Consider the following 25381-nt stretch of genomic DNA (forward strand, 5'->3'; position numbering starts at 1 on the left):
TCATTGATTTACATGTGGCTGTCCAGTTTTCCCAACAACACTTGCTGAAGAGACTGTCTTTTCTCCATTGTATATTCTTGCCTCCTTTGTCAAAGATTAATTGACCATAGGTCTGTGGGTTTATTTCTGGGCTCTCTATTCTTTTCCATTGATCCATATGTCTGTTTTTATGTTAATATCACAATGTTTTGATTACTGTAGCTCTGTAGTATAGTCTGAAGTCTAGGAGGGTTATTCCTCCAGCTTCGCTCTTTTTCTTCAATATTGCTTTGGCAATTCTGGGTCTTTTGTGATTCCATATAAATCTCAGGATCATTTGTTCCAGTTCTGTGAAAAATGTCCTGGGTGATTTGATAGGGGTCACATGGGCTATCTTTCCATTTCTTGAAGTCTTCCTTAATGTTTTATAGTTCTCCATGTTTAAGTCTTTACCTCCTTGGTCAGTTTTATTCCTAAGTATTTTATTGTTTTGGATGCAATTTTAAAAGGGATTGTTTCTTTATTTTCCTGTTGATTCACTGTTAGTGTAAAGAAATGCAACTGATTTTTGTATGTTAATCTCGTATCCTGCTACCTTGCTGAATTCTTTTATTAGCTCTAGTAATTTTTTGTGGAGCTTTTAGGGTTTTCTATATATAGTATCATCAACATAGAGTTTTAAATTTGCATTGCCACCTCTGCCAGTCTTTTCTTCATATTTTCTGTCCATTGTCATTCTTTAGGTCTTTGTAATCCTGGGATTATATAAATACCAAGTTATACCTTTCTCTAATTATTTTTATGGTTTTATTTTTATTTTACATCTTTAATCATCTGGAACTGATTTGGTATATTAGGTTAATGTTATAACTTTTTGAAAATTACTAATCACTACAATTGAATAATCCTGTGTTTCCCTCACTGATACTAAAAATATCCTTTAAATAGAGTCTTATGTATATTTAGAGGTCAATTTCATTATTTTGAATGGATTTTTCTATCTATTCCTGTGTCAATACCTCACTGCTAAATTACTGTAGCAATATAATCCTATTTAATATCTGGTAAGCAAGTTGGACCTTTACTGTTCAACGTTTAAATTTTTACTTTAAAAGCTTAAGCAACTGGATAATGTGCTACATTCTTATTTTCTTTTACTTAACCACACCTGGAAAAAGCTTAGACAATTGACCATGGAATCAATAAAAAGCCCTCATTATTTAGCAGGTGGCCACTACCGGAATTGTGGCCCTAGTGCCAAAAAGGAAGTAATCAATTCTAGATGAACCTCCTACCTTCAAAGTAATGGAAAAGATTGCATGTGCAAAGTAAGTAGCATGAGGAATTTAAGTAGCATGAAATTTGGGTATTTGATTGCCATTTTCTGGCTTGGGTTTCTTTATGAGATGTTTGATCAGAATTTTTCCATCACCATGGTACTGAACAAAAGGTTCAACAAAGTCAGAGTAGACAGCATCTTACTGTTTTCATGATGCGAATTCCCAAGACATCTATGATGGCTATGTATAAATGCAAGTCACAAAATCCTCTCCCAAAGACATTCATTAATAATCTTTCTACCACCTGCCATTCTGGGTTATTAACATCCTTTATCTCCATTAATGCCAGAGAATATAATCAAGTTAAATGTAATAATGTTTTGTTCTTTGTGTGCAAATAGTTCAGTTGACTATGATAAGTAAAGTGTTGGGTTTGAGACATTTTTCTGAGTAGAAATAAAAGTCAGAGAAAGAAGCTAACTTTTACTGAACATTTACAAAGCATTAATCATTTTTAAACCTAAAAGCTAGATATTGTTCTTATGCCCAAATTATATGGGAAGAATCTGAGGCACAGAAAGGTGACGTAACTTTGGTTAAGATCTTATAGCTGGAAAGTAGATCTCAGAAATAACCAATCATGCTTGACTCAATAATTTGATTCCGTTTGTTTTCAAAGACATTCTCTCTTATTTGTGAGTTTTGTATTGCAACAATTACTCTAACTGAGCTAGCTTGCATGTTTTTAGTATTTTCTAATAAAGCACTATTGCTGTTTCAAACTGTAATAACATGGCCAAACAAGTGACTTCAGGACTTTGCTAATTCTTGATCAAAAATTATCTGGCTGCTTTATATCATGGAAGATGTTAAGTTCATGGTCCTAATATTATTATGTCTGTATTATTTGAAGAATTAAAATTCAGAAAGTTATTACAGTTTCTGTAACTTGAACAAGAAGTGCCTGCCACATTCACCTATAATTTTTCATAGGAATATAAACAGTAGAGTGGTTGAGTATGGAATTTGGAGTCAGACCTGAATTTAAATGCCAGCTTGGAAGTTTACTAGCTGTGCGATCTTGGATAAATTATATAACCTTTCTTACCCTGTTCCTTAAAGTACCTTCCTGATGGTATTTTATTTATTCCACAAACAAACTTATTTTTTAAAGTATTTAGCAGGGTATCTGGAACAATCTGTGCTCCAGAAAATAAATGTTTTGTTCTCATCTTCCATCTTGTTAGTGATATTTAAGAATTAATCTCTCTATATTTGACTACTGTCAGTAAATCAAGATGATTAGAATCTATACCATTTCTATAATGTTTGATAGTTTTTATGACCCTTTCCTAATTAACTCATAAGTTACAGTAGTTTACTTTCTATCATAATTGCTAATATTGAGATAAAACAAATTTGAGATCTGGTATTTATTGTGAACAGTAATGTCTCATTAATGAATTACTGCTTTTTTCCTTGAGGCTAGTATGAAGAAGAAAAAAGAGGGGTAGATAAAAAACAATTTAAATGTAAAGCAGAGGAGTATTATCACTTTGGAGAGCACTGAATTATAAGGTCGGTGTAATATTAATGTTTTTCTTCCATTCCTCCCTCTTAGCCCAGTTCTAAAGCAGTAGTAAAATGCAGCAAGAGGGCCTACAATTATAGACCAGGTTCCCTACTAGTGTTCGCCTTATACGACTATAAATAATGCTGCAGAAGACCAACATGGTTCTTTATAAATAGGACCTTGTCAGAGTTGCTGAGCCTGGAAAGGTGATTATGAGTATTTTAATTCTAAGCCTTCTGTCCAACCCTTGAAGTCACTTTTTTCTGCCCTTTTCTTCTGGATGAAGAAAATTCTTCAGTGTTGACTCTGTGCTTTCATACTGTTTACCCTGAAATAAGTTTCTATCAATCACATTAGGGAAGTTTGCTTTGTTCATGGATTTATTTTAAGAGAGACGGGCAGATAGCCATGGATCCCAGCTGCTTACCAGGCCTTTTTGACTGGGAACTCCATCTTCCCTATGTTGTTTTATTAGTTCATTGGCCATAGATTAAATGTTACTGGCTGAGCCATCGGTTAGATCTCAGGGCAGGTGTAAGAATGCGTATTACAGATATATTCTGGAAAGCCTCTTAAATCTTTCCACCCGTGTCCTGCTGAGTGTGATGCTAATGATAGGCAAGAAAGCTGAGAAACTATTATGCTGTTGAAGTTACTCTGAAAATTACATCTTTCACATTTGCTTCAACGATACTCAATATTTAAAGACACTGTAATATTTGGAATTTTTCTCTTTAACTAAAGGAAACAAAAGACACTCTTGCTTTTCAAAATCCCAAACTAAAGGAACAATATTAACACTCATTCACAGCTCAAAACAAAGAAGATTTTCCCTTGTGAACAACAAACTGGAAAAGAAAATCGAGGGGTTTTCATCTTTGTTTTCTTATTCCAAAGGCCTGTATCTATTTTCCTCTTTGCTTGGTTTACATAATGCTGTTTTCCTATATTTATTTTTGTTTGTTCAGACATTTATTTTTGTTCCTTTTTTGTTCCTATTTTCTTCCTAAGTCAACTTGTAAATTTCTGAGTTTTGGCCATTTCTGTCTCCATTTTTGTAGGCTTCCTTTTGAGTCATGTTCATTTGCTGTTTTGAGTCTTCTTCCATCTTTTCGTCCTTGATTTCTTCCTCTTCCTTAGTCTCTTCTGTTTCTCAGTCATCTCTGTCCCAGGCTGCCCTGCTTTGCTGGACATGAAGAAAGCTAGTGACCTCATGTTCCTGGACTTTTTTTTTTTTTTTAACATATATACTTTGATTTCTGCACTCATTCACATTTTGTCTGTCTCTTCAGATGAATTAATTACTATGATCGCTACTATCTTGTTCCGTGTTGAAAAAAGATTCACATTTCTTTTTATATGTGCTGGTACTTTAACCCTTTAACGTCTCAATTCCTAGAGAAACTTTGAACATTTGTGCAAGGAGAACCCTAAGTTTCTTGTGTAATCAGTCAGTGATGGAGACAAGTCTCAAAATCAGAAGTTTGTAACGTTTTAACCTAAATATTACATCTTGATAGTTGAAATACAGAAATGAATGAATCTTCCAATAGATGTTTTTAATTGACATTTTCTTATGATTTCTAGAATACAATTTGTAGACAAAATTGCCTTTTCTACTTTCAATAGCATTAAAAGTGAGAATCATAGAAGAAAAAATAATTGTGATGTTTGTGGTTGATGTCATTCTCTATATGGCTAGTTTTGATTAGTTTGTAATTTTTAATTAACTTAATTAATCTTGAAACTGTATTAAATACCAAATGTTTTTTTAACATAGTTACCCAAGTTCTCCAGAAATTGTTTTGGTCTTGTATTTTTCATTAGAAACAAAAGTACCTGTGAAAGTATTAGTCCTATTTAGGCTTCCAAACTTCTAGGCATTAACTGGGAATCAGGCTTCAGCTTGGTAACTAACTTCAATAGCTTTTCTTCAGCTGCTTATCTAGAAAACGGAGTGAAAGAAACCAAGTTACCTGAAGATCTAAAAAATCCAAAACTATCTACCAGTAGTTCTAAGAAGTCAGTATTATGGCCAGATATAAAATCAATACACAAAAGTCAGTTGTCTGAAATAACCACTTAGAAAACATAATTTTTTAATTAAGGGAAATATAACCGATGATAGGCATAAGTAGATATGTGCATATATACTGTGTTTCTAGAATGCTTAATTTTAACCAAAACCAAATTATCTCAAAATTATTTCACAAACCTAATATAATCCAAATAAAAATACCAGTAGGAGGGAGAGAAACATGTAAGCAAAAACAGCCAAGAAAACTTTTAATAAGAAGAGTAAGGAAGCATAACTCCTCACTCCTTGGGTGTGGACTGCACCTAGTGACTTCCCTCCAAAGAATTCAAAATGGAAAGGGGAAAAAAAAAAATAACTTTACAATGGAGAAACTAGACAAGCACCATGTCAGCAAGGTGATCAAGGTCAACATCAACATTATAAATCATATTGATAGTATGCACCCTTCATATGATGTAATGAAAACTGCTCTTTACATTATGATCTTTATCCCAATAACCCTAAGCCCAGTTGTATCATGAGAGTAAGGTCAAAGAAATTCCAATAATGAGGCATCCTACAGAATACCCAACCAGCAACCATCAAGACTGTCCAAGTGGTCAAAAACAAGAAAATTGAGAAATTGTCATAGACAAGAATAGCGTAAGGAGACATGACAAATAAGTATGTTAAGTGGTATCCTGAATGGGATCCTGGAACAGAAAAAAGGATGTCAGGTAAAAACTAAATGTGTTAGTCTCCTAGGGCTGCCATAACAAAATACCACAGCCTGCGTGGCTTAAACAACAAATATATTTTCTCACAGTTCTGGAAGTCCAAGATCAAAGTGCCAGCAGGTTTGATTTCTGGTCAGACTTCTCTCCAGGGCTTGCAGACAGCCACCTTCTTGCTGTTTCTTCACATGGCCTTTTCCTGTTTGCTTGTGCTCCTATTGTCTCTTCTTTTAAAGACATCAGTTCTCCTGGGTTAAGGCCCCACCCTTCTGACATCATTTAGTCTTAACTATCTCCTTTAAAGGTCCTCCAAATATAGTCACATGGGGAAGTTAGGGCTTCAACCTATGAATTTTGGGAGAACATAATTTAGTACATAACACTAAGGAAATCTAAATGAACTATGGACTTTGTAAGGTAGCAGTATTGGTTCATTAAGTGTAAGAAATGTAGCATACTAATTTTAGAGGGTAATAATTTAATAGGGAAAATTGGTTTGGAGGTTTAAGGGGTTTAACTCTATACTATCTGGTCAATGGTTTCTATAAATCTAAGAATCTTCTGAAAATAAAATTTTTATAAAATAAAATCTAAGAAATACTTTTTTTCAAGAGTGACAGGGTAATGGTCTCTCCCAGGAAGATAAGAAAATTATGGTAATTAAAGCAGTGGGATACTGTACAGGGTGGATTAGTCAAGAAATAAAATTGGGACAAGTAAATAGCTATTTGGGGAAAATACAGAACTTTCTGACCCAGATACAGAAAGAAATTTCTAAATTGATAATAAAAAGTTAACAAGGGAAAAAAGAACTGTAAAGGTGCTAGAAGAAAATGTAACTGGATATTTACATAGACTTAATGTGAGGAAAGACTTCCTAAGTTTGACTTAAAAAGGAAGACACTGCTCACTAGGAATATATACAAAATTGTAAACTTCTATATGGAAGGAAGGAAGGAAAAGAGGGAGGAACAGATGGAGGGAAGAAAAGGATATAATGAAACTCAAAACAAAATTAAATTGCAAACATATTTTCTAGTTTGTCATTTGTTCTTTATGTGATAAGGCTTTATATTCTTAATATATTAATTCTCACAAGCCCATGAGGAAAGATGAATTTTTTTTAAGGGCAAAGGAGAAAATGTACATATCACCAAAGAAGTAATACAAACAGCCAAAAACATGGGGGGGGAAGGGGAGTGAAAACAAAACTCAATCTGTTAAAACAAAATAAGGCACTCTGCCGATGAGTATGACCTGTATCATTTCTGGAGGGAAGTTAGATCATACACATGAAATACCTTAAAAATTACATGTTCGTCCTAAAAATTCTACTTGTAGGAACTTATCCTAATCACTAATATTTTCTGTTACAAATGATAGAAGTATCTTCCACTAAAACCGGATGTATCAGCATTGGAAGCCTAAGAACTGGAACTGGGACATGGCCGGTTCATAGAGTTCAGTCAATGTCAGGAATCTCTCTTTTTGTCTCCTGACTCTGTTTTCTCTCAGTTGGCCTCATTTCACAGGCAAGCTTCCTGCCAGGGGCAGGGGTGTTGGCTTACATTGCCATGATGGCCAACCCAGAAAAAGTCCTGAGCCAGTCTGGTTTGACCTTGCTGGATTCAAATGCCCATGTCTTGATCCAGTCATTGGTTAGTCTGTGCAGGCCTATACTATGTGTTCCCTTCTTCAGACAAAAACAAAGGGGTCCCAACCACATGGACTGACAGAGGGAAGGGTCACTTCTGAAAGAACAATCTACCAAAAGAAAGAATGCTGAACCAGCCCCCCACCCTGCAGAGAGAGACTTACTATGTATAAGAAAATCCAAATATGTACTATTCACATGGATAGAAGTATTTACAGATGAAAATTTGAACAAGAGTAAGAATCCTATAAAAAGGGGTTGATTGTAAATTATCCATAGGACCAAGTATTAGACTATGAATACAATGATGTAAAAGTGTAAGTTACTAAAAAGATGTTTGTGGTATAGTCAGGTATGAAAAGCAAATTGTAAAATACATGCCTTACGATCCATGCAAGTCTATATACATGTACATATTTAGACACGCACAGAAAGGGCAGGAAGCAGTGTGCCTATACGTTTACAGTAGTTACTGAGAAGCTGTGGAGCTACAAGTAATTTTTTTGTTTTTTCTTTCTGCCTCTTAGGATTGCTTTACACACACACACACAAATACAACAGTGAGTATATGTTAATCATGCTATTAAAGTAAGATTTGTATAATTCTTTGACTCTATAAACAGTTTCTGCCCTTTGAATGGCTTACAGTCTAGTAAGAGACAGGACATGTTTAAAAATATACATATAAACCTACAAAGTTAAGTAGAATCAAGTATGTTATATATATATATATATGTTATATATATATATAATATACATGAAAACATTTTGAAAAAGGCTATGCAGTGTAATAGAGTATTAAAAAGTGATAAATATATACAAGCACAGTTTATATTAACACCCATACACACAAAGTGCAAAATAAGTTAAAATGAGATTAAGTGTTTGGACCACACATTTTTAGGCATGATGTTTGAACCTTATTCTAACTATGTGAGGTAAATCAGGTGCATATTACCATCCCCTCTTCACAGATGAGGAAACAGAGACCTGAAAAGCAATGTGACTTTCCTAAAGAAACATTTAGCCACTCAGTTTTAACTTAAACCCAGGACTTCTGACTTCAGTCCACAAAAATTTTCCAACAGAAGTGTTAGAGAAATCCAAAGGCAAAAGTAGGTCCTGGGGCCCAGGGCAGTCAGATTTTTAGGAGAAAATGGGAGTTAAACTGGGCTTTGGAAGTTCAGGGTACATAGACCAGTTGGAAGGAGGTGGTAGGACATTCCAGAGAAGTGACATGGACAGAGAAATATGCTGTGGCCCATCTCTGATACAGAGCAGGGTGTGGTCCTTTCAGAGGATCAAATGTGGGTAAACTTGAAAATTGTTTTGTCTTGCTCACAGTTTTCTTTAAAAACAGTCTGGTTTTGCTTTTCAAATACAAGTCTCCTTTCAGGCCCTTTCCTAACAAAAACAAAAACAAACAAAAACACACACAAAAAAACTTTAAACCAGATTATTTACGTTTCTGATCCATAGCCCTGGAAGAATGAGAAACTTAATAACCAGTTTTAGTTGGGTTGCTTAAGAATTTTAACTGAACAGAGAAATGAGAGGCTGTCGACACAGTATACTAAAGACAATGCAGAGGAAGGCTGTCTGAGGACAATATATGCATCTTTCCTCTACTTTTGCTTCAAAGTCTGAGTACGGAAGACAAAATGTCAATCATTAGGCAGTTTAACTGGCCCATTTGAGAAAGATGTGCTAGAGTTTCACTGCATAAACTTAATGGTGGTAGAAATATTTTGTTTTATCTCCTAGAGTATTAGCCTTTTTTCTAGTATTGTGGAGTTTGAAAGAAGTTGCTTATCTGGAAAACTGAAGGGTTTATAAATATCTAGTTGACACTTGAACATCGTGGAGGTTTGGAGCACCCACCCTCCATGCAGTCAAAAGTCCGTTTGTAACTTACCATCAGCCCTCCACTTATTTGTTTCCTCCATACCTGTGGTTCCACATCTGCACCATCAACCACAGACCATGTAGTGCTGTAATAGTTCCTGTTGAAAAAAAATCCACCTATAAATGGACCTTCACAGTTCAAATCTGTGTTGTCCAAGGGTTAACTATAACTGCTATATAATTTGGAATTATATATTAATACTCGCAAGTAGAAAGGTGAACAGAACAAGAATTCTAGCCAAAGGTTTTTAGAGGTGACTGGCTATGCAGGAACATTTATTTATTCAGCATTTATTGAGGGCATTCTTCTTGCCAAGCATTGGTGACCAGTGTTGGCACAAAGGCCAACAAAATAGAGCCATCTGCAGTCTAGTGAGGGAGACTAGAGAGAGATACAGAAGAGGACCTTAACCCTAGTGGAAAAAGTACAAGACAGGCCAGGAGAGGAGCCAGGGACTGGTTCTCAGAGGGAATGACACCTCACTAGTAGTGGGGAGAGAAGTGTACTACCACAGAGAGGCAGCAAGGAAGCAGGAGAAAGAAAGTTCTAACCAGGAAACTGCAAGTGATTCAGGGTGTCTAGTGCATAAGATGTGAAGACCTCATAGGAGCTTAGAGAGAGGAACAAAAGCCAAATCTTAGAGGCTACCTAAGAAATTTGGGTTTCATTTTTTAGACAGCGGGGAACCACTAAAGGATTCAATTCATGGCTAAATTTGCATTTTTGAAAACTGTAACAGAAAAGACCTGAGTATCATCAATCACAAGGCACACCTTAGTAATGTGGTGCCTGCGAAGAGACTGCCAGACATCCACCCTTACGGGGTCAGGCCGTGGGCCCTTGGCTCTGCCCTTCTTGGACTTCCAACTGAATGGGGTGACCCTACATAATGTTCCCATTTTAGGAAATCTAGTGAGAAACTGGGACTAATTCCAGAGAGCAATGATTAAAGGCAATAAAGGGATAGAAATTTACATTGAAAATTAATTGCCTTTTTTTTAAGCAAGTGTTCACCTAATAGGTGCCTTTTCCCAAAGAGCCTCCCACATGCCTCGAGACATTTTTGGCTCTTCTCTTTTGTAACTGCTTTAAAGGCTAGTCTTGGAGCCACAAAAAAAATCATTATTCTCATCTCTTTATAGTTGCATTTTCAAAATGTTCTATTCCAAAATAAGCACTACCCAATCTGACTTTTTAAACTTACTCACTAGACTTAACACTGAATTAACTTTTGATTTTATTCCTAAAGTTAAATACATCTTCACAAGATGAAAGTTTGTCACCTCTAAAGACTTTCAACAAAATACCTAGTCAACTACTTACCAGCTACAAGTGTCTTGACCATAAATCTCTCAGGTTGCCTGTGAAATGGGTGGTAACACCCTTCCTGCCTATACCCTGTAGTTATTGTGAAGGTAATATCAGACATGTGAAAGCTTTTTATAGGCTGCTGTGTCAGAGGGTGTTGTTCTTATTGTTGCCTCACACCTGGCAGTTCCAAAATGTACCTTTGCTCTGGTGTCTGTGTGTTCATCTCCCTAATAGACTGTTCACTTTAGGAGACCAGGGCCTGGGTCATATTTGGCTTTGTGTCCCCCAGTGTATGATATTGGGTCTTACATGTTAAAAGGCTCTGATGTTTATTGAATAATTAAATCTAGCTCCTTGCCTTATCCTTAAACCATATATAAGAAATGGATAATACACTTGAGATTATTTAGTTAAAATATTAGGCTCAGAAGCCACTTAAGCTTCTTTAAGTACGTGAGTAGTTTGTCAGTAGGAACCAGCTGTTCTTCATCTCTGAAGGGGCCAGAACAAATGGCTGATGAAATCAATCAATCTGAAAGTGTAAAGGTTCTTAAACTTTAGTGCTGTGGCCTTAGCTTCAGCGGCAGTTTTAAATCACCAGGAAAAACTTTTAAATCACTGATGCCGGGGACCCGTCCTAGGACAATCAAATCAGTACCTCTTGAGGTGGAAGCCTGGCATTCATGGCTTTTGAAACTACCCAGATGATTCTGCTGTGCAGCCCATGTTTGATACAGGGCTCTAGGATCAGACTTTGAGAAACGTTGCTTTGAAAGAAATCCTGTCTAGTTCTACATTAGGTATCAGAGGAAATGGGAAAGCACATAAGGCCTGCTCCCACCACAGTCTACGGGGAATCAAAACTAGCCGTCACTGACCTGAGAGCAGCAGAAACACAGCCATCAGGGTGTGCCGAGCTGTGAGAGGTCATGAAAGGTGGACCTGTGCTGAGCTCGCCACTTTCTGCACAGCCTGTTAGACATTTTAGAAGTTTATCGTAGAAATAAAAGACAGTCCCTGCCCACGAAAGGAGGTTGAGTGTCAGTGGAGCAAACCAGCTAGTGCCAGCCAGATGGCCTGGCTGGTACAGAAGGTCTGAAGGCTTTGATTCCCAGCACAGATCACCATTCTCAGCACGGGGAATTCAGCTGTGAACAAGACTCAAACTGCCTCCAACAACTGACGGTCTGCTCACAATTAAGTAAACAGGCAATTACAAAATGGTGAGAGCTGATGAAAGAAACAAGGTTGGTGAGATAGATAGGAGGATCCAGCATTGGAGGGTTTTCGGATCAGGCTGAGGGATTTTAGTCAAATACAGCCGACAGTTCCTGCTCAAAGGAATGCTATAAAAGAAACGTGTAAGAAAGATTTTTTTTTAAGAACCTTTGGAAGTTAGAAGGAGAAATAGTACACAGAACAGTTAGGACACCTACGACAACTTAAGGGTAGGGTGTAAATCCCTACATTAGGGAGACTCGGAAATGAGGAGTGATTTATAGAAATCCCAGTGAAAAAGCTGTTTACATTAATATAAGCACATATACATACGTATACACAAATATAAGTAAGTTAAATGCATTTCAGTCAGAAATGAGTTGTTAAAGTTGAATTCTACATTGTACTACTTTATGTTGGAGAATGAGTACCTCTCTTGCTTTCCCCATTAATATTAATTGCTGTCATATCTTTATTTCACAATTATATGAGAACTTTAAAAACTGGATGTCAAATTAGTGAGGTTAGTCAAAGTGTGGGTCCCTATCAAAGACTCACGTATTTACTTTTGTTTATAATTCCACAGTCTCATACAAAAACATAACTTACCTGTTGGTGGGCTGCACCCCACAGGCCTGTGAACCTTGCAATTGCCCAGCCGCAAGTCCGAAGAAAGAGTCCAGAGACAGCGACGTCCAAGATTTGTTGGATAGGGAATCTTACAAGTCAGACGCAAAAGGTCCTAGAGCGACAGCCCACCGTGTTGAGCAGGCAGGGTGCAGCTCTTGGGGTGGAGAAGGAGATCGCCATTCATAGGAGGAACTGGCATCAGGCTGACTCACCGGTTACCAGGGAAACCAGCAGAGGGGCACGTGCCTCACAGCCCCTCGAGCTAGCAGTCACCGGAGGGCAGATGGTTCCCTGTGACGGCCTGGCAGTGTGGAGCCCTTCTGGTCTAAGCATTAGAACAGTCAGCAGCTGAGGCGGGGGCAAACATGTAGGCAGTCACTGTTAGGCTTCTGATTAAAGAGGGAAGGTCAGTCATGTGAGCAGGATACAGGTAAAGCAGGGCCTTGGCTGAGCAGGGGATGTACAGAGCGGAGAACTGCCACCACACACCTCTGAGGATGGTAAGCCTCCGTATTTCTATAACCACTAAAGTCAGTGTTCTTATTTGAGAATTTGATGTTACGTAAAATTTTTTATTAATCACAACTAAATTTTTGTCTTTGCCATCAACAGAACGAGTTCTAAAATTTTCATATGTAAAGGATAAGTGTGTAATTCAAAACAATTCACTGCTGTTGCTCTTGCTGGGCCAATTCTATGACCAGCCACAGAATGGATAGTATTGAGTTATTGGTACATTTGAATTAAGTCTCTATTCTGAGTCTGCATGTCTGTTCCCACAGGAGGCTATAAAGTGTGGGCATGCTTTCAATTCATGCAGTCTGTGATTTATGGAGGCACACAGGTCAGGAGTTTATTATGCTGAAAATCATAATAACTGTTTTGTTTTTCTTTTTAAAATGAAGTGACCAAAGCATGTTGAAAGATAAAAGGGTGAAGCATTTTGATTATGTTTTTATTTCTATTAAAGATTAAATATTATTGCTGAGAAACCAGCCATACTAAGTATTATGATATTAAAGCTGAAGTAGTTTGTAAGCCGATAGCCCCTTCTTTCCCCTGGGTTTAGGTTTGTTATTAATCAAAATGTTGGACTTTTTAGTGCAGTGGTGTATGAAACAAACAGTTGAAAAAGACAGCTACTTTACCTTACAGTTTTCTGTTTTTTCAGATTTGTAGGAATGTCTGTTTCTTTCTGTAGACTTTGTGCTATTGTTCACATGTCTAGATTTCACTTCCTATACCAGAAGAACTAAATCCAACAGTTGCAAGATTCTCTCATGGCATAGAAAGGAGGAAGGTGCCTTTTTATGGTTTTATTTGACAAATTCTGGTAGTCATTTTTGAAACATGGATAGTCCCTACTAGAAACAAATATTACAAAAAAGTCCATCTGTATTTTGGGGCAGAGACAGGAACGATTTTTAAAATAGTAGTGTTTTTAATGGAAAAGTATTAAGTTAACTAAGATAGTAGTTTCTGGTTTTTTATAACATCATAGGAATATTGAATAAAATTGTTTTAAAGGGCATGTAATTCCAGCTATTTCCGAGTTGGGCTTAGGCATCAGCACGAGTCATTTGGAAAGCTGCTGAACACTTACCGAAGTACAGCGTAGGGTCTGGGCGCCCCATGACGTGTGATACGTACAGTACAGTCTTGCCACACTTCTAAACTTGATCCTCATCAGTGGCAATACGCTTAGAATTTCTAAGGCGTGCACGCTGTGGGGAATGCTGCACAGATTATAAGAGTATCAAAGAAAAAGACCACCTCTCAATATCTGGGGAAAAAAAGCTTAATTTATTACTTAAGTAAGGAAGAGCGTGCTTTTAGGCACAGTCTCTCTGAGCAAAGCAGGTTGCAAATCTCACGTAGAATTTTGGGATTAGGGATTGTTTAGGGATTGACATCAGCCCCAGAAGTACCATTATTCAGGGGAGACTGTCGGCGATTGGCTGGCTTTCAGAAGTATGTTCACTGGAGTGAATCTGCCACTGACTGGCCAACTTTCACAACTATGAGGCTGTCACTGATTAGTTGGCTTTCAGAGGTGTATTTACTGAAGTGAGTTATCATTGATCATTTTGGCCTAGGCAAGCCATCATTAATTGATTAAGTCCTATTTGATAGATTCAATCTGGCTCTAGTGGTCACTTGCTACCATAGCTGGAGAACAATCACCTTTTTCTAGGAGTTAGAGATTGCTTTATTCTCAGAAGCTAATACTTATACAGTGTAGGAAATTGAAAGCACAAGAAAATCAGACTCTGAGGACTCCATCTAAATAAGCAATAATCCTATAATGCATTTTCTAAATAAGGTTGTTTCCAAAGTTAAAGTCATGGAAGTATAAAAAGTCAGCAGTTCTCATGTGTGATGTGTCATGTTAGGAAATCTGATGCAAATAATGTATTGTTAATAAAGTATAGAAATGCAAATGCACTTTACCTCAGTAAACTGAAGTAGACTTACATCATCCATATAATAATGTCACTCATGCTCACTGCATTCCAATAAGCTTTTCTGGAATGGAAAGGGGTGGGAATGGTTTTAAGACTCAACTTACCAACACTGGTGAACAGTCAACCCTACTGAGCCTTTAGGAATTGCAGTATCACTAATATTGTAACATTTCATTTCCCTCCCAAAATCTTTTTAGGATTCTTCAAAATCTAAGTATATCCATGGGAGTTTTTAACATACGTAAACTTCACTCAGTATTTTCAATACTGCAAGAAAAAAGGGTGGGGGATCTCTGCTAGTGCCTATTGCCCAATCTCTGCTTTTACAGGGAAAAAGAAATCACTGCAATATTTGGGTTTCATCTGAAAGTTACAACTGGCATGTGGGGAGTGCTAATCCTTTAGGCAATTTAGCCCTATCTGCTGTGATAAAGAAAAGTGCTGGGTACATCTGTTTTAAAAACTGCTTAATAACTAGTGGGAAAAGCCTTAGCAGTTTTGTTTATATATAAAAACTGAACTTTTCTCTTTTCAGATTCATTCAGCTGCCCCGGAATCTGGTTTTTGGACTTCCCTATTTATTCCTGACACCTCCTAATGGGGGCAGAACTAATCACTTACATATTTCCCTGCTGCTAAGCATAGCCAGCTTATGACCACTTAGGATTCAAGCACATGCTGATACCTTAAGACCAGTAAGCATTTGATAAAGTAGGAAAGCAGGGTGGTTAGACTTGTTGTAATCAACAGTAAGAGGAGGATGTTAGTCCATGGAGCTGTGCCCAAAAGCTTAGTTTCTTTTTGCACACACACACAAAAATTAAAGCCATCAACTCCCCCAGAAAAGGGAGTCATAATACCATTTGAACAGGAATTTTCTGAACACATTCCCTACACTTGACCCATTTAACTACTGAAGAAAAAAAAATCAGATAGGGCTGGTTTATTGTCAGTTTTGCTCTGCATCCTGGCTCCCTCTGGCTAAGTGAACGTGCTCTTTAAAGTAAGCTGGCAGAATTTTCTGAGTTTACTTAAAGGAAGACTTGAGGGTAGAACTCTTTTAACCTCCCATCAAGGAAGGAACCTTAAGTGAAGACTGAGGGAAAGAGACTCACTACTAGAAATACAAACCAACAAAACAAACTCCAGACATGTTTTTCAAATTTAAGTGTTTTCTGAGAAGTTGGTTTCCATGTGGCACAAGCACCAGTAAACAGTAAGCCCGTCTTGGTGTTCGGTGCCCGTTGGTTCATCATGCCAAGCATAGTGCCGTGGAGGGTATTTCTGCTTTGAGTTCTCATGCCAAGTCAGTGAACCGTCTCTCTCCCTCCTTAGGATGTCACATGTACTTCAGTTTGAGGATAAAACGAGAAAAGTGAAAGACGCAAGCATGCAAGACTCAGACACGTTTGAAATCTACGATCCTCGGAATCCAGTGAATAAAAGAAGACGGGAAGAAAGCAAAAAGCTGATGAGAGAGAAAAAAGAAAGACGATAAAATGGAGTAATGATAACCAGAACTAGCTGGAAATGCGCCTGCAATAAATGGCCTCCGAACAGCCATTGTTCCCGACAGCATCGCTTACGGGTGTGAAAAGGAGTATTTTTGAACCTGTTGTCTGGTTTTGAAAAACAGTTATCTTGTTATGTAAACTGTGAAATAAGTAAGCAAATGCTTTTTGTTACTGGTACCTTTTCCCCCCTAATTGACGTTTTACATTGCTAAATTGCAAATAAAATCACTTTCCTTCCAGTTTACATGTTAACTATTTGCAGACGTGCAAACCTATCTGTGTCTTTTTACCCTTAAATGTGTGACGGCTTCGTTTTCAGGATTTTTTTGTAAGAAGTTCTTACAGAAAGAATGTTTGAAAGAAACCTTCTTGCCATTCTGTTACCACAGTACTAACTCTGAAATATAATTTCAGAATTATATAATATAAAGATTGATGTTCTCTTTTGCATGTAGATATCTAAAAATAGCCCCATCAGTAAGACTCAATAGTCTCATGGGTTAAATCTTAAGGAACCCCTAAGTAAATATTCACACCCGAATCTAGGCCCATGCCTGGGTTTTACTGTTGCAGTCAAGACACTCAACACACGACAAGTAGTGTCAGCCAAGCTTATTGCTCACCCTGGCCCGACACCAGGCCACCTGCCCACTCCCCTCCCCCTCTCAGCACAGCAACAGCAGGAGGGCATGCAGGGGTCCCAGTCTGGCAAGAGAACTTACTAAGAATGTAACTTTAGCCTTTTATGTCAATCAGTCATGCTGGTTATTTACTGTATATTATCTACACTGAATGCCAAAATTATACCACAGGCTAACTTTCAGTTACCTAATTCCCACCAGCCACGTTTTTTCAGATAATGTCTCATCGGCTCTCTCTTTTGAAATGGAATCCAACAGGCATTCTCTAGAGCACTTGCTCTCAAATCGTAGTCCCAGATACTATACTACAGCAGTGGCGGCAGCACTGAAGGACATGTTAGAAATGCAAATTTTTTCCACACTACCCACCACCACCACCACCCCAATCCAGATTACTCGATCTGAAACTTGGATCAGAGAGGGCTTGTTAAACAGGCTGCTGGATTCACTGCTGGTGATTCAATCTTTGGAGACTGGCACTATCTAGTGAAGTTAAAGATGTTCATATCCAGTGATCCAAAATTTCTAATCCTAGGTCTGTCCCCTAAAGAAATTCTCACACACTGCTCAAGGAGACCTGTACTAAATATCCATTAAAGCATCAACCAAAAAAATGGATAAATAAGCTACCGTATATCCATACTATGGAATACACTGTAGTGGTGAAGATCAGTAAGCCAGAGCTGTGGGTATTAGCTTTAAAAATAATGTGAAAAAAGGAAACCACCTCTATAAGAATTCTAAACACTCAGCTCAGCATTATATATTGTTTATGGATGAACACATATAGTAAAAGTATAAAAATGCCTATAAAAATAGTGGCTACCTCTGAGGAGGCAGAAGGAATACACAGGGCACTTCACTTGTGTTTGTAATGTTTTATGTCTTAATATAGATGTTGGGTAATCAATCTTTATATTGTTCTCTATATACTGTGGTATAACTGAAATATTTCATAATTTGTTCTTTATCATCATAGCTAGAATCTGATGTGAGAAGACAGAAGGACTCTCAATACTAACACCTTTCTTTTTGGCTTCAGAAGTAGGAGACAGTTTCAGAGAGGAGGAGAGGGATATGATAAAGGTGTCCTGGGGAACAGACGCAAAACCACCAAAAAATAAGCCAGTGTTTGGAAATGTGCTCTGTCTTTCCCTCACCACGATAATATCAATTGTATTTCAGATGTTCACAAAGCAAAATGTTTTCTAAACTCACAAAGTCTCTGTTGGTTTCAAGACAAACACTGGATCTGTTTGTGCTGAAGTACCCCATATGTTTCTCTACCATTCCTCCTAGAATGTGTCCCCTTAACCAGTGTGGTCTCATCCCAAGGACAGAGAGAGCCCCAGGCCTCTGGGACACAACTAGAAGAGTAATGTTTGTAAGTTTAGAAAGATAACTGAACAACAAAATTAAAACCTCAGGTTGGCTGAATGTTCCTTCTCCTGCTTTAATTGCAAGGAGCAGAAAAATCTGAAATTCTACCAAGATTAGAATCTTACTAGAAGAATTCCACCATGATAATAAAACCCACTTTGAATTTAACTGAATTATAGCAATAATAATTTTTCAAAAGCTTAAGAATACGGTTTAATTATCTGTTATATATGGTATTAAATGTGCTTATAGTCAAGTCTTTGGAAATTTCACAAGAGCATGTTTGTGCCACGTGAACTGCAAAAGAAAGTTCAAAGACAAAAAAAACGAAAACAGATAAGAAAATTATCCTTTACAGTTCACTCTAATTTTATATTTATATTGAGCTTATGTTCCTCTATGTGCTAACCCTAGGGATGTTATCCTGAGACAGCGAAGTCTGTCAGCCTTCCTGTTCACTGTCTACGGCTCTGCCGGGCACTCTGGAGAGCAGACAGAAAAACAACTCCTGGCAGTTCTTTTTTCTCATTTTCTGACAAGCCATTTTTTCACTTTGGTTGAAACTTTTGGCAAGGTGAAAGTCAAAACTAACTCTAGACCTCTCCTTTCTCAATAGGTAATTGAAGGAAATACAGATCTCTTGAGAATGTTTGAGTGGTATAATATCAAAGCCCACGTTATCCCAGGCCCGCAGCTCCGAGGCCACACAGCCAGCAGTGCATCTGCTGTATCTAAAAATGGGGACACCCTAGAACAAGGTCATTAAAACGTGTGAGGAGATGAGTGGTTCACTGCTGTTGTTTTTAGAACAAGTTCAATAAGCTATGGTGTCCTTATCAAACTGTCACTACCAAGTTTCTTGATAGGATCTGACGTGTGAGGTACATAAACCTGTTCTGTGGTATCACTGGGGCCTGAATGGAAAAGGTTAGATAAATGCAAATATTGCCCCAACATGCTGTTTAATCTTAGTGATAACAAGAAAGAAAATGAATGTGTGAAGTGAGTTACCATTGAGGGTTCTATCAGTATAAGCAATTTGTATGTACGGGGTGTAGAGAAGTTAAGAGGGGTTACATTCTTTAACGCTGTCATTCACAAAAAAAAAAAAAAAAAAAAAAAAAGTCTGGTTTCTCCATGACTTTAACTCCATTCCAGTGACTCTACAGTTTATCAGGTGGTACCACTTCTAATTACTAAAAACCAGGAGGTTTTCCTGTCCCATATATGTTATCTCCTTTCTCCTGTTAGCTTTTAATGCAGAGAACTGAAACAGGAGCCATACTTTAGAGAAACTCTTTCTAATAGGGGTTTGATGAAATTTGAGTTCCTAGAGAAACAATACAACACCAAATATTACTAAGATGGATGTTAGAAGTCCCTTGCTGGTAGAAAGAACACTCATTTATTCCCCAAAATCTTCCTTGACAAAGCCATGCATGAATATCTTTGTCACAGGTGCTAAGGGTTTTGCTCATCCCTGTGCACAGTTGTTTTCAGTGGTGCGCTGATTAACTGGCTTCCTAAAAAAAACAGAAAGGAAAGCCCTGATTTGTAGGATTTCTGTGGTATAAATACTCTCACCATAACTGATTTCAAGCCACCAAAAGTAGGTCCAGGATACAACTGGTCGTTTTCCCCATTCTGTTTCATTGTTGCTAAAAGCTTCCATAGTAACTCTCGCACTGGCACTATAAGAACTCACAAAGGGTTTTAACCTTTTTTCAAGGTCACAATCTTCAAGAGTATTTCTGTTTTATGTGATTACTTCACATGATTGGGTGAAGCTGTAGCAACATCTGTTGTAGCATCCTCAGCACCCTATGCTTTTTATCACTAGTTTGTATCTTTAGATTCTCTGTTGATGGAGTTTTCCAGTCACTTGGCTCACATTTCTTCCTTTTGCTTTTGCCTCAATTTATTCCAAATCTCACAGGAAAAAAAAAAAAAAAAAAAGGAAGGCATGAGAAAGGAAGAAGGAAGGAGATCTAATTATAGTTTTTCTTTGAATTGTTCCCTATCACTGATAATGTATAAATTCATCAGTTTTTTTTGGAAGGCATTTGGGGTTAGGAATAGAGAATCCTACCTGAAGAGAAGACTGGCTTCTAAATGAAATGCAGACAGGAATCTGGTCTCTCTCTTCCACATCTGCTGGGAATTATCCCTTTAAGGTTAGCTCATGATATGAATTCATGCTATTTGATCAGCAAAAACATCTTCTGGAGGCTTTCTTCACAGCACCAGTCAAAAAGAAGGTGTTCTTATTCTTTTAGAAAATTGTTATTTTCTCATTCTCACAACACCAAAAACAATAATCACTGCAAAAGTTCCAGCACTTTGTTAATAATCAGGATAACTTTGAGAGCAGAAAACTCCCAAGTGACTTTCCCATTTATCTTCTGAACCTTTATTATAATATTCAAATGCTTTAATAACAATATATTTTAAATGAAGGGCATGTACTGAAAGTAAATGACTAAGTATATATTCTGTGGTGAATTCTCAACGGTTATGAGTAAACTTAAAATTTGTGAGTTTCCTCTTTTTTGTGTGATGTGCATAAATTGTTCTTTAATTTGCAATTTTTGAGGTAACATTTTATTTAGGGTAAAAGGAATGTGATCATTTTATCTCTGTTCTTAAGTTATATTACTTTATTGATATAAATGAATAGACTGATTAAGAATGGGCACTATCTCCCAAGCAACCAAAGAATTCCACAAGTGATTTTTGAATTAATTTAGAAAAGTTGCTCATGATACTGTGTGAGGCCTGGGTGTATTTCTGACTGAAGTATCCTAACGTCCATCACGTGGGTTTTATGTCCCATCAAACCTGGCATGTCCAACACTGAACTCATCTACACTCGCCAGCCCTGCCTCCACCAGACCGCCTTCACCTGCGCTTTCCACCCATCTTTGCTATTGGCAGTGCGGTTTTCCAGTTGCTCAGGCCAAATAGTTTGGATTCCTGTATTTGTCTCACACCCTGCATCAGTCCTTTATGATAATCTGTTGGCTCTACCTTCAGAATGTGTCCAGAATTTCACCGTTATTGGCCACTCTGCACTACTAGTCTTCCATGCAGACTACTCTAGAAGTGCCCTAACCAACCTCCCTGCTTTCGCCCTTGTTTCCCCAAATTTATTAGCAACATAACAGCCAAGTGAAATCTTTTAAAACATAAATCACATTGTTACACTTCTCTGCTCAAAATCCTTCAATGGCTCCCCATTTCATTCACAGTAAAAGCCCACATCCTTAGAATGATCTAGAGGCTCTAGATAACCAGCACGCCCTCCCCTCAACCTCTGACCTCCTCCCTTACCAGGCTCCCCATCGCTCTCCGCACCCATCTTTTCTGCACTTCATCAAATGCCCTAGGAGTGGTCCATCTCGGGTGCTCTGCACTGGCCAATTTCTCTACGCAGAACACTCGTCCCCCAGGTGTCCAAGTGGCCAGCTCCCTCAGCTCCTTCAGGTCTCCTCAAGTGGCACCTCCTCAGTGAGTTCTACAGTAACCACTCTACTTTAATATTGCAACCCATCCCCACCTGCACATGTTTGGACTCTCTTCATCTCCCTATCCAGTTATATTCAGTGGCACTATGAACTCCTAAGCACTCTGTCTTATTAACTTACTTCACTCTCACAAACAACTCTCTGGTTAGTACAGACTCTAATGACCACTTTACAGATAAGAAAACTGAGCCTTACGTAGGTTTAATTACTTAATTATTTATCATCTATCTCCTAGCCTAGAATGCCCTCCACAAGGACCAGGATTTTTGTAAGTTTTGTTTACTACGGATCCAGTGCCTAGAACCTGCCTAACAAGAAGGAGACACATAATGAACATTTGCTGAATGAGTAAATAAACCAGCACCCTCCCCCAACAAGGTCCAATACAGGGCCATTCCATGCTTTATCATTTAATATCACCATCACTTCATAAAGTCAGGACATTTTTACAGTTAAAATGAAGGAAGGATACAACCTCAGTTTCACAGACAGCTGTAACGCTTAAATAAAGTTAGCTTTAGGAAAACCTTACTACATTATCTTTTTCTCAATTTAACACAAGACACTTGTCACAGGTGGAAGAGCTCCAAAGACCATTCTTGGGAAAACCCTGGTCTGTAGGAAAACACACTTCTACCAAAAGCCTTTATAGACAGCAACATTCCAATTCCTGAAACTAGAAGGAACCTAGGGCCAACATGTACTGTGTGGAAAGCAAGGCTTATTAAGGCTTCAGACCTGCAACAGATTTAACAGGAAAATGATTTAACCTCTTAATATCAGTCTTCTCTCTCGTGGGAACAGCAACAGCCACCTCACCTATCTAGCTGTCACAGGCAAAAGAAAGAATACACAAGAAAACCAGGCATTCACAGAGCTTATAACAATAAGAGCTAATATTTAATGGATACTTCTCTTAAACCAGACACTCTTCTAAGCACTTAATCTGTATTAACTCTTTAAATTCTTATAAACAACTCTATGAGGCAAGCTCTATTATTATCTCTATTGAAATGAGGAGGAGGCTTAGCAAAGCTAAATAATTTATCCAGGTCACACAGGAAGCAGAGCAGCTGGATTTTAAAACAAGACGGAATCCAGAGTTTCAGTTGACCACTGGACTACCATGCCTCTCGGTACATAAGCCAGACCTTATATTTCCCTATAGAGTTTATAATCCGGTGGGTAGAGACAGAGACTAACACCCCAGAATAAAAACACAAAACCCAGTGATTTCAGTTGTAAGGAATTCTATGCGTAAAAACTAAGTGAGTGATAGAATGAATCAAGATTGTGGTTTAGTGGGATTAATCTAGAACTGCTTTGTGGTAGAGGGAATTCTGACCATAATATGAAAAGAAGAAAGAGCATGGCATCGAGGACAGAGGTCAGGTTCCAGGTGGAGAGAACGTTATGCAGACAAGCCACTAAGACAAATGTAGGAGACAGTGATATGTCTACATAATGCCAAAACATCTGGTTAATTCAGTTTTTTTTTTAAAGCCTCCATCAATGTAGTGGATTTCTTCAGTCAATCCAGATGTTTGGCATCTTGTAGACAAAACATCCAGATGATTAACTGGAGATTTGACAGAGCTGACTGTATTAACCAGATGTTGTAGCAGTGTATAGACATAGTGTCAGGACGTTTGCTTGGCTGGAGTGAAGTCCAGCTGTAAAGAAGATAATGGTCTAGGCAGTGAGAGGGGGCTTTGAAGCAGAGACCTGGAGCTTGGATTTGATGCAACTGGGAGCTGCTAGAGGAGGAGTGTGATGGAAATGATGCTTAAGGAAGAGGATTCTAACAACTATGTGAAGGAAAGGGAAAAAAAAAAAATAACGGTGAGAGGAAAAGTTGTAGACAGGAAAGAGGATGTTAGGAGAGTGCAGGTGTGTGTGAGGTAATTAGAGCCTGGACCAGAATTGGGCTTGGGAATGCAACAGGAAGGAGTGGATCTGAAAAACATTACAGAAAAAGAACAGGAAGTCATGATGGGCTAGACAAGGGAGTGAATGCACATCACCCCAAGGTTGGAAGTCTGGAGGCCTGGGAAAGCAGCTGCCGTCAGCCTCACCACACTAGTAAACCAAGAAGGAATCCCCAAGAGACCCCTCCCCTCAACCTCCATCCAGAGGCCACAGCCAGGCCCAGGCAGAGGGAACTTGGAGACCACAAACACAACTCTCGTATAAGGTTCCCTAATCATTTGCGAGCCGCCTGAATTAAATGGATTTCTGTTCAAGTCCAACTTCATGAAAGGGTTGAGAATGCTAGATTCAAGTTGTCAGGTAGACACAACTTCAGTGAAAAGTCTAAGACAATACTTCAATGTTACTTACTTTAATAAAAATTCTATTTTGTGGGGGGATAGGTAATTAGTTTATTTATTTTTAATGGAGGTGCTGGGGATTGAACCCAGAACCTTATGCATGCTAGGCTTGCACTCTACCACTGAGCTACACTCTCCACCACCACTCTACTTGCCCCACATTTACTTTTATACAGCATATAATGTAAACTAAGATGTATTGGGATATGAATAAGTTAGATGAGATTAAAAGAAATCATACAGTACCTGTATTACCTGACAGATTAGTATCATAAAAGCCTGTTAAAAGGCACAATTAATGGCTGAATTCAAGAATTTCTATTTTTTTAAAAATCCTTCATTTATGAAACCTTGGATTGTTCACTTCTTGGTTTAGATATTTTGCACTTTTTTTTTTTAATTTCAAATATCTTACTTGATAAGAATCAAGTTTCTATTTATAAATAGTCACAAATTCCAATTCACTAGGCTTCAAACTATGATAGTCGTATGATAGTGTGTGCCCACTCATTAAAAAAAAAAATATTCTAAATAACCTTGCAATTCAGGGTTTTGCAAATCTGCAGTTTCAAATATTTTCAGCCCCAGGCTTATCAGCCCACACAACCGGTTTTGTGCCCTTTACAAACATACACCCCAGGTTTCTTGAACTGCCTTCTGTTCATTTCAACAAAGAAAGAACCTCCAACAGCGGTTACTCTCTTTGTTCATGGTGTGGTACAAAACTGAGAATCAATCAATTTCTCTCCCCCCCACCAACCCTCCCAATCCTTCCCCCTCCCCCCACCAGAGAAACAACATGGAACATGAAACCATAAATATATTAATGTGTTTCCAAACCACCCTGGAGGAGGTGGAAGGTCAGGAAACTTGTTAAAATCAGTTTCCCAGGCCTCAGAAATGACAAGCCTGTTGATCTGGGGTGGGAGCCCAAGAATTTGCTGGGGTTTTTTTGTTTGTTTGATTTTTAACAAGCTCTCCCAACTAATTCCAATGTCTGTTTTCTGAAAATCAGACTTAGATGCTGCCCTAAAGCAGAAAGCTAGAGAATGAAAAGCGTCTACTAGACATGCAAATCTAAAACGGTAAAATGAGATTAAAATTTTTTTTCTTACCCATCACTTAATTATTCCTTTAGGTAATAAGCTCCTAAATAAATTCACTGTGTTCTTGGATATGCAGATTTTCATAGAAACTGCATAAAGTCAAGTAACCCTACGCAATA

General features: G+C 38.0%; 1 protein-coding gene and 1 long non-coding RNA gene across 5 annotated transcripts in view; one reads left to right on the forward strand and one right to left on the reverse strand.

The window, feature by feature from the left end:
* The window catches only part of CWC27 (CWC27 spliceosome associated cyclophilin), a 202776-nt gene extending 182518 nt beyond the window's left edge, over positions 1-20258 (forward strand). The window contains exon 13 of one of the 2 annotated variants that reach the window (XM_032473067.1): positions 16103-16257. In XM_032473067.1, coding sequence (XP_032328958.1) covers positions 16103-16126 — 24 coding nt within the window. In that variant the 3' untranslated portion in view covers positions 16127-16257. Of the gene's footprint in view, positions 1-16102 lie in introns of both variants that reach the window. The other variant, XM_006186085.3, reaches the window with a different exon arrangement.
* On the reverse strand, positions 539-25366 carry LOC106729806. 3 transcript variants are annotated; one of them, XR_004317159.1, is made up of 7 exons: positions 25272-25366; positions 14754-14828; positions 13906-14038; positions 12282-12650; positions 9153-9240; positions 5674-5928; positions 539-4777 (listed from the first exon to the last, which is right to left on the reverse strand). It is a non-coding gene; the product is annotated as an uncharacterized LOC106729806 (long non-coding RNA). The 3 variants fall into 3 exon arrangements; XR_004317156.1 differs by lacking the exons at positions 14754-14828; positions 25272-25366 and having other exon boundaries at positions 13906-14165; XR_001366216.2 differs by lacking the exons at positions 13906-14038; positions 14754-14828; positions 25272-25366 and having other exon boundaries at positions 12282-13054.
* Positions 25367-25381: the final 15 nt, after the last annotated feature.

The sequence above is a fragment of the Camelus ferus genome, chromosome 3 (assembly GCF_009834535.1).
Source record: "Camelus ferus isolate YT-003-E chromosome 3, BCGSAC_Cfer_1.0, whole genome shotgun sequence".
NCBI lineage: Eukaryota > Metazoa > Chordata > Mammalia > Artiodactyla > Camelidae > Camelus > Camelus ferus.